The sequence below is a fragment of the Leptonotus elevatus genome, chromosome 8 (assembly GCF_054856555.1).
Source record: "Leptonotus elevatus isolate MCC_2025b chromosome 8, RoL_Lele_1.0, whole genome shotgun sequence".
In the NCBI taxonomy this organism is placed as follows: domain Eukaryota; kingdom Metazoa; phylum Chordata; class Actinopteri; order Syngnathiformes; family Syngnathidae; genus Leptonotus; species Leptonotus elevatus.
In genome coordinates, this window is record NC_141246.1 from 728,280 (window position 1) to 738,313 (window position 10,034).

Below are 10,034 nucleotides of genomic sequence, written 5' to 3' on the forward strand. Positions count from 1 at the left end.
CCAACACAAGACCTCTTTTTGAGGGTCAAGACTTGATTTTAGAGTTTAGGTTTGAATTGGGTTATGGTTGAGGTTAGGGTCAGGGTTTTGGAGGGTTAGGGGGAGGGGCTAGGAAATGCGTGCGTGCGTTTTTTTGTCACGGAAAAACAGGACAACTAAATATTTACACGGATTTTCCTTGTCTGTCCATTAATCGCGCCGCCACATGAAAACACTTCTTTATTTGACAAATTGAAATCCGCAGCTCGAACATGACATTCAGAAGGAAAACAGTAAACATTTACAAGACATCATACAGATGAAAATGTCAATAACAAAGTGACATGAGTCCCCCTTTCGTTTCTTTTATTTTCTAATGCATTCATGTTGCTATCAAGTTAAGGAAGTTCTGGAGGAGCCTAAGCATACACATAGTACGCAAAGTCATTGATTGACACAAAAACGGTTTAGTAGCATCTATTTTTGTTTTTTTAATCTCATTAGGAGACTAGACACGCTGCGTGCGTGCGTGCGTGCGTGCGTGCGTGCGTTTGTGTGTGTGCGTGTAGCATCACTTTTCAGCATCCTTTCGCGCATGCGCAGCTCTCTGTCGCCTTCTGTCAACCTGTCTTTCTTGGAGGGAGGACGCGTTGGTCATCTTCATCGTTGGTGCTGAGCGGACGTGATTGAAGAATCATGTTGACGCTGCTGACCTCCATGTATCTCGTGGCGCGGGCTTTTTCGTCACAGGTGAGTCCCGCGGTCCCTGGACGCAACCCTCGTGAGTGCTGCGTTCACGGACCTAATTGCGTATAGTGCTGCTGCCGTTTGGGTTGAGGGTGGCGGTCCATGAATGACGCAGCGCCACTACCCCCCCCCCCCCCCCCCATCTCCCACTGCGCCTTTACCTCATATTGGACGCAGTTGCTTTCCCCGTTACCTCACAAGGTGAACTTGCCCAAACGGGACTTCCTGGTGTGGTGTCACGTGGCACTCGTGCACCTGCTAACTCTTTGTTTTTGCTTTCGTACGACTAATCACATTCGGTTGTGTCCTTCAAAGTAAAACTCCAAACAGGATACGGAGCAGCCTACAATATTTGGTTCGAAATTGAAATAAAAATATAATTCATCCATGTTGACTTGCTGTACTGTGTTTGTATCGATATCAAGTCAAGTCATCTTTATTGATATAGTGCTTTCAAAAAAGCCGTAGTTAAGCGCTTTACAGAAACACATAACATAAAACATAAAGATAGAAAATGGTTTCACAGAACGATGATTCAAACCAGGCCATGTCTGTCCTTGGGAAACCGGGTTTGCATTCAAATCAGATCAGACACGATCTGGCAGACATTATCGTTGAACCTTTGATCCTGGTTTTGAGTGCACTGTTCTTATATATTTGGATTTGAACCATCTAGATTAGATTGATGCGCGATTACAAACCCAATTACAAACAATTCTTCACTTTTGTTATAATTATTTTTTTTGTTTACAAGGTGAAAAAAAACAACATCATTGTGTTTGTTTACTATTTCACAAGTTTGGTCTTGAATGCATCAAGAATCAACGATCAGTTCAAATGATCAGATTCTTTAGATAAACTGTTTCAGTATATCTTTGCTATTGCCACAAGCTGGCCAGTTAGCAAATGTCGACAGCAGAGTTTAATTCAAGTACGGGTAGTACTGAACGCTGGCTGTAAGGTTCTTAAAGGACGCTAAGTGTGCTAATGCCGCTTAGCACAGACATGCTCACAAATCGCATGACTCCCACTCACTAGCGGCAAGCTGCGAATACTCTTACAAATAATTACTATACATTTTATTGATCATTTTCAACACGTTTTGTTGAGATTTTCTTTCACCTGGCACATGCATGGAATCTTACAAAATATGATCTATCTATCTATCTATCTATCTATCTATCTATCTATCTATCTATCTATCTATCTATCTATCTATCTATCTATCTATCTCTATCTTGCAATCCTAATATTTGCCACATGGTGTCACTAACGCAATATGGATGAAAGAGAAAAAAAAATACCAAATGAATGAACTATAGCTAATAAACGCAGCTATTAATTTAGTAATAAAACGAGATGAACACATATACTGTATTCAAAGTTTTACATTTTTGATAAAACAATTCATTGTGTAAATTATTATTATTATTATCATTAGTAGTAGTAGTAGTAGTATTAGTAGTAGTAGTATTAGTAGTAGTATTAGTAGAAGTAGTAGTATTTTATTTTAGCTGCTCGATTATGTACTTAATTCACATGAAAAGTTACATTTCCTGGTCACGAGCAGTGTTTGGAACAGTGGGCGCGGGATGGGTGGCGCGATGCATCATGGGGCATGAAGTTTCTTCCGTTGAGGCTGGCAGGCGTTGACTCTCGTAAAGGACTACGAATCCCAAATCTCTCGCGCGAGGAAGGAGTCGTCCTCGTTAGAGGTGACCCATAGCCTCCAAGTGGTCGAGTCGTCCTCCATCATCTCCTCGCTTCTCGCTCCTCGCTCGTCCTCGCTCGTTCTCGTCTATAATGGTAAGAAAAACATTTGAACGTCCCTATAACACACCCACATCACGGCGGATGTCCTTTTTCTGGTGTTTTTTTCTTTTCTTTTCTTTTTGCGAGCTTTTCACGCTCTAAACAATGGCCGCCTTCATGAATGTGGCTGAGTGACATTTTTAATTCATTCGTCTATCGTCCATCGTGAGCCATTTGCCTAACGCGGAGGCGTGATGTGAGGATCCGGCAAAATACTGCATGGCAAAACACGCGTTTATGAAACTAATGCATTTATTGGGATTGCGGTGACGTCATCAGACTTCTGTCACGCGACCAACCGTCGGAAAAAAAAAGCCTCTTATGGAGCGATTGGAGAAAAACAGTCGATCAAATCTCACTTCAGATGCAACGCGATCATAATATAAGGAAGACACAGCTTGTCATTATGCATAAGTGATGCATTTTTGCACGAAGCACATGAATTGTCATTCATTTGAACGTTGGATGTGGCGGTCGTGCGTCTAAAGTTTAACTGCAAATGCCAACCAAAGCCGACTGAAAGATGGACAACAATTAGGTTTATTTCGAGGCAAATTTATCAGAGACGTGTGCCTCGTCGTGAAAACGTGCAGTCAGTCATCTTGCTTTGCATGGTTCCAAATGGCCTTGCAATTGTTGTATAGGGAGGAGGTTGGGTTGGGCATCTCATATTCTAAATATAGTTCTTCTCATAATTTGCATTTCAAGAGTCAACTTTTTCATGAGATGTGCGCCTTGTTGTGCAAGAGTGCAACGTCATGCAACTTACTTCATGCCTCTGAATCTATTCATTCGTCCAGGTCGTTTCATTCTCGGGACATTGAATGGACCGCAATCGCAGGTTTCGTGCATCAGGGCTTGGTTAGTGCTGGACTGTGAGGAAGCACTTACTGGATTGGATGAGAAGCAAAACAACGTCGAGTTGCCGTCGATTGAGAGTGGTTGTTAATGGACATCGTGCACAGGGAAGCCGCGGCACTAAATGTAGTCCTTGTCACATGCATTTAAAGTTACAGCGACTCTTAAGTCAAGCCAAATGAAATATTGACCGGAAGTAAGATTGTTTCCCGTCAAATTTGGATCCGCGACGTCACGCAAACGTGCAAAGTCGTTCCGAATCCGCTTCAGTGCACAGGCATGTCATCTCTAAATTTAGACTAAGTCATTTGCATATAAAGTTACACCAACTGGTACGATCCTTCAGACAAAGATGTCCGCCGGTCCCCCGAGCGCTTTTGATTGGGATTTGTGGGTGTGGGCGGGATGTGAATGATGGATGAGGAGCTTCCGTGTTTGCTTGCCCGCAGGCTGAACCCATCCGAGTTGTGGTGACCGGCGCGGCCGGACAGATCGCCTACTCGCTGCTCTACAGCATCGCCAAGGGCGACGTCTTTGGGAAGGAGCAGGTGAGGTTGCTACGGCAACGCCATGCTGACCTGACAGATAGATATGTAAACGCTCGTACAAAAAAAAGCTAAAGAAACAAACAAAAAGAGCATCATCGTGAGTGCTTAAAACAAGTTGAATAATAATGTAAATAAGGGTGCAACAGCTAATTAATGAATCGACAACTGATCGCTTAGCAACACATCGACAACTATTTTGGTAATTGATGAATCATTTAGATATGTTTAACTTAAAATGTCAGCCTCTTAACAGCAACTATTGTCCAATTTCTGTCGTCTTTCTTGCAAGAAAACAGATCATCTTTTATTTTGAATTAAAATTTGGGAACATTTGCTTTTATTTTGGAAAAGAATAATAAAAATGTTTGCCTGTTTTTGGTCATTTTGTATGGACAAATCCAAATATTTAAAAATAATTCATATGTGTGCATTTTCTGCAATGTCAATTTGAAATAATGTCCTATTTTGAATGAAAGGGAGATTATTATTTTTTGTTTAAATTGGATTCATCCCTTAATAAGAAAAATACATATGAATTGATTATAAGAAATAATTGTTAGTTGCAGGGCCAGTTCTAAACAAGAAATAAAAAAAGTTCAGATTTTGCAGCATGCTGGTATGTGGGAAATAATATTGTAGGCTAGTGAGTTGATGAGGCTCATTTCAACAAAAGTAGTGCCATGTTGCCTTCTTGTGACTTTAAACCTTTTGCGAAAGGTCAATTACCGGCAGATTTTTGCTCTTCAGTTATTATTATGTCCCCGCAATTTGAACAGCACATGCAACTTATAAAGTGCAGATATAAATAATAACGTGAGTTGTACACATTCATATGCGTAGTATTGGTAACGATTACTTCAAAGAAAAAACAATAGTATAAAAAAAAAATACTTTTCCAACTGAATTTTTTTTACAGTAATTTATCCCAAATGAAAATTCATGATTTGAGACGTTTTTCTGTAGATGTGAATTCCATGACAGGGAAAATGTCGTGTGTGTGTGTGTGTGCGTGTGTCAGCCCATCATCCTGGTGCTGCTGGACATCCCGCCCATGCTGCCGGTGCTGGACGGCGTGGTGATGGAGCTTCAGGACTGCGCCCTCCCGCTGCTGAGGGGTGAGCCGCCATCTTGTCGGCGCGGCGCGGCCCGGCTTAGGTTGAGTAACGGCCGTTTGAAAATAGGCGCAAAGGTCACGCTCGCCGCAGGACTTTGGAGTGCGTTGACCAGCTGAGAAGGGAGGGGCCATCAGAAGGCAGCCAATCGGGGCGGGCATCGGCGGGGGCCGTTCATTTGGACTGAAGTCCACTTTGATAATGATGACAGCACGCTTGTTATCATGGGTTGTCGACCTTCAGGAAGATTATCAGAGGTTGTTTGCCCGCCAATAATGTATATATTTATATACTGTGTAGTCCACGTGTTTAAATGACGACAAGTTGAATAAAATAAAAGAAAAATGTCCAGTGGCTAAATAAATATGTATAAATTATAATTTTTTCTTTGGGCTAATATTCCGGGGGAAAACTCACAAATTTGCGAGAAATAAACTCACAGTTTTGTGACATTTTAAAGTGGCAAACTGGCAAGAACCAAATCCCCCCATCGCACCCCCCCCCCCCCCCCCCCGCAAATTCACGAGAAATAAACTCGGTTTTGTGACAATATAAAATGACAAACTTGCGAGATAAAACTCACAAATTTACGAGAGAATCTAGAAAATACATGTAGCCTACTCGGATGTTTGTGTCGCGTCACAATTCCCAAATGTACAAAATGCCGACGGCGGACGAACTCGTCGAGTCGTACTTTTCGGTCGGGTTTTCAAATCAGGAGAGAGCGTAATTGCTTTAGCAGAGATTCGTGGACATTGTTTTCCTCACATGCTAACAATGCTAATTGACGACGTCTCCTCACCCTGTCAGGGGTGATCCCCACCGACAAGGTGGAGGTGGGCTTCAAGGACATCGACGCCGCCATCTTGGTGGGCTCCATGCCCAGGAAGGAGGGCATGGAGAGGAAGGACCTGCTCAAGGCCAACGTGGCCATCTTCAAGACGCAGGGCGCCGCCCTGGACAAGTTTGCCAAGAAGACGGTCAAGGTGAGAGAAGGCAGACGTGATCAGTGCAGAGTGAGCCAAGAGGGGTCGTCGGTGAGCCAAGAGGGGTCGTCGGGGGCCAAAATAAGTCAATCGATTCAAGTGGAAATAAAAACGGATGTGAAAAATGAAATACAAAAAATGAAGTGCAAATGGAAATAAAAATAACAATATATAAATAAAAGTAAAAATGAATACAGAAACAAAAAATGAGATTCAAAACATTAAAATAAATAACCGAAAAATACGTAATAATAATCATGACTTGACGTTCGATTCAGGCAGAGATCCTTTTTCATTTTTCATGTTTTCATGTTACAAAGCTGAAATTTGAATTCCAAAGTTCTCTGCTTCAAGCAATAACGGCGACTGTCCTCTTGTGGTCCGACCAGCGGATGTTGTGAATATTTGTGAAGCCCTTTGAGACTCTTTTGTGACTGAGGGCTATATAAATAAAGTTGACTGGCGCTCGGACCCTCATCATGTTGCTTCTGTGTTGAGGTTCTGGTGGTGGGCAACCCGGCCAACACCAACTGCCTCATCGCCTCCAAGTCGGCTCCGTCCATCCCCAAGGAGAACTTCTCCTGCCTGACCCGGCTGGACCACAACCGCGCCTCCTCGCAGGTGCGCTAACGCTCACGCTAACAGGCAAACTGCCCGAGGAGACGCGAGTGTGTACGATGGCTCCTCCTCCGCCCGCAGGTGGCGCTGCGCTGTGAAGTGTCCTCGGACAAGGTGAAGAACGTCATCATCTGGGGGAACCACTCCTCCACGCAGTACCCGGACGTTCACCACGCCAAGGTCAACGTGCGCGGCACCGAGGTGGCCGCGTACGCCTGCGTCAAGGACGACGACTGGCTCAAGGGACTCTTCATCTCGGTGAGCAAAACAAAAGAATTATCACGAGCTGCCGAGTCATGCCGGACCGCACCTTTCTTTGAAGGATCTTACAAAAATACACTTCATCTTCAAATATATTTGGAAATGGCATTTTGCCCTGAATGGATGACGCTGTAAATGTTATTTAAATGTCTTAAGAATGGCACATCCTTATATCTAACACTTAAAGTTCTCAACAGTGGCACAAATGTTACATTTTGAAGTCTTAACAATCACATTTTCACCCTAAATCTATAATTCCAAGTTCTCAAAAATGACATTAGTGTGCAATTTAAAGGGATACTTGACTCATTGAGCCATTTTAAATAGGAAGAAGATCATATTTGGTCTATAATTAATGTGATAACGTCATTGTTTTTCATGAATTCATACCTTTAACTCCTTCACTGGCAGCCATTTTCACTGAAGCAACCCCCTTTGCTCCTGGCTGTTTTACTGGATTTTGACTGATTTTGCAAGGCCCACAGAATATTGTGTTCTATTACGATCAAAATATGGAACCCACCGAAAGAAAGATTAGTCTTTTCTTTCATCAAGAAAAAAAAATCTGTTTCCGTTTTGCAGCAATTAGCATTAGAATATATATAATATAGCTAAGTTTCATCATTATTCGCAAATCTATTTAGAAATGTGAATAAAACACTTTTTTTTTTAACATAGCCCTGGTTGATCTCTTATGCTCTGCTGCTGCCTGCTGGCCGTTTTATTAAATAACTACCATTGCTTGAACTCCCTGTTCAGGTCAGAGGTTGAATCAAAGCCTTTGTATGCTCTTGCATATAAAAAACATTTTTTTAAATGAAATAACTCAATATGTCTTTGGGAGCATGTTAATATTTAAAATAGTTAAAAACTAATTTTGCCACTTGCTGTCGACTGAAGATGACATCACCTCTGCTGAGGAAGTGGGTAACGACCAATCACGGCTCAGTTTGCTGACCAAACCCAGAAAACAGGTGAGCCGTGATTGGTCGTTGCCTGGTGATGTCATCTTCAGTCGACAGCAAGTGGTAAAAATTGCTCTTAAAGGTATTAATTGCACAAGAAAAATAATGACGTCATCAAATTCATTCTGGACAAAATATGAACTTTTTACTGCTGAAAATGTCTCAATGAGTCAAATATCCCTTCAAATGTTTTGAAAATGACTCCATCCTTAACGCTGCCTTTTAAAGGTCCTAAAAGGGGAAGTCGACTTACAAGAATGTGTTGTACACTTTAATAAGAGAGTTGTTGAACCAATTTCAGATTACAAATGGAATTGTTGACCACCTTTAAAAAAAAAAAATTGCTTCAATTGGTAACACACAATTGAATGACGTTAATCCAAAGTGAATATATTAAGTTGAATGAATTTTGAGTTCATTAAACGTCATATATTGATAGATATTTGGATGTGGCTGATGTGAACACGGAGTTTTCTCACCTTGTTGTCGTCGTTGTCGTTGTCGTGGCGTTGCAGACGGTGCAGCAGCGCGGCGCCGCCGTCATCAAGGCCAGGAAGCTCTCCAGCGCCATGTCGGCCGCCAAGGCCATCTGCGACCACATGAGGGACCTCTGGTTCGGCACCAAGGAGGTCCGAGCGTGCCGGCTAACGCTAACCGTGCGACATTTCTTCTCCTCCTCTGCAGTTTGTTCATGAGGTTGCCCTTTTTTTGTGTCCAGGGTGAGTTTGTGTCCATGGGCGTGCACGCTGGAGGAAACCCTTACGGCATTCCTGAAGATCTCATCTACTCCTTCCCCGTCCAGATCAAAGTCAGTACAAAAACACGCAGAAGTTCTTCAACTACTGTGGATCCCCGTTTGATGTGGGGGGGGGAATACATCCGCAATGTGCAGAGGGACTGCATTAAAAATATTGTTGAAAATACTTTTATCTCTTCCACACACACACGCTCATGGAAACACACTTCTTAAGTATTCCTTAGTTCCTGTTTTCACACCCGCTCAAACTCATTCTTGTTGCAGTTACGGTTTTTCCCTCAGAGGGCCTTTTATGACTGAAACTATATCAATGTTTAATTGCCATTATACACAACAAATGAATGGATAACATGTTTTCAAATCAGACATAAAAAAACGACGCAATATCTGAAAAGTTGTGTTTTTTTACATATGACATATGATTTGAAATTTCGGTCGATTTTAGCAAGCATCATGGGAGGGAGTTGATGCTCAAGATTTGCTTTCGCGGACCACATAAAATGATGCGACAGGCCAGAGCTGCCCCCCCCCCCTTCCGAGTCAGAATTTCACACCAGTGCTAGAACATCATTTTGACCAAAAGAGGAGAAGACTGGCTTGTTGGAACAGCACTACTTACTTTTAAACTCCTCAACTCACTCCAACGGCCTGACAAAGTAATACATCAATTGCATTGGCTTTTTTTTTTTGGTGGAATTTTTCAGTGAAGTCCCCTTACAAAAATGAATAAATAATAATCATGTCAATTTGTGGATCCTGAACTGAGAATGTGTATTATTCCATTCAGAAATGTCTGAATTTCACTTTTTGTAAATTGAACTACTGATTTTTTTTTTTTTTTTTAACTGAGCTGCACATGATGTATATTTCATATACTCATAGAAGCAGAAGGGTTTTTATAAGCAAAAAAAAAAAAAAAATCTCTAAATTTGTTACTAAAAGTGGGTCAATTTGACCGAAAGTTGTTGCTGAACTTGTGTGATGTTTTCCTTTCCAGAACAAGAGCTGGAAAGTGGTGGACGGCCTCAGCATCAACGACTTCTCCCGGGCCAAAATGGACGCCACTGCCGCCGAGCTGGTAGAGGAGCGAGACACCGCCCTGGACTTCCTGTCCTAATGACTCGGACCGCTCACCCCTGCTCGTCACCGCTGCTCTCGGCTGTGAAGAGTAGACCGAGCCTGACGAACCCGCGTGTCCCGCCTCCAACCGCACTGCTCATGTCAGTGTGTGTGCGTGTGTTTGCTGTCCCCTGACCTTTCAAAGCTGTCAATCATCACAACCTGCTGTTGGTAGAAGCTCTCACAAGCAACAAAACAATAAAACCATCAATATTAACCACAAAATACTTGTGATGTATTGTTTTAAAAGTGAAAATTCACAGTCTCTGAAA

The 10,034-nt window shown here is 42.4% G+C and overlaps 1 protein-coding gene across 2 annotated transcripts; it reads left to right on the top strand.

Annotated features, from left to right (window-relative positions):
* Positions 1-565: 565 nt before the first annotated feature.
* LOC147169113 (malate dehydrogenase, cytoplasmic-like) lies at positions 566-9,987 on the top strand. Of its 2 annotated transcripts, none has more exons than XM_086082797.1 (9): positions 566-729; positions 3,846-3,944; positions 4,963-5,059; positions 5,867-6,042; positions 6,541-6,663; positions 6,742-6,918; positions 8,402-8,515; positions 8,605-8,694; positions 9,641-9,987. In XM_086082797.1, the coding sequence occupies exons 1-9, from the start codon at positions 676-678 to the stop codon at positions 9,758-9,760; spliced, it is 1,050 nt and encodes a 349-aa protein (XP_085938923.1). In that variant the 5' UTR covers positions 566-675; the 3' UTR covers positions 9,761-9,987. The 2 variants fall into 2 exon arrangements, with proteins under 2 accessions (XP_085938923.1, XP_085938924.1); XM_086082798.1 differs by lacking the exon at positions 566-729 and adding an exon at positions 2,386-2,532.
* Positions 9,988-10,034: the final 47 nt, after the last annotated feature.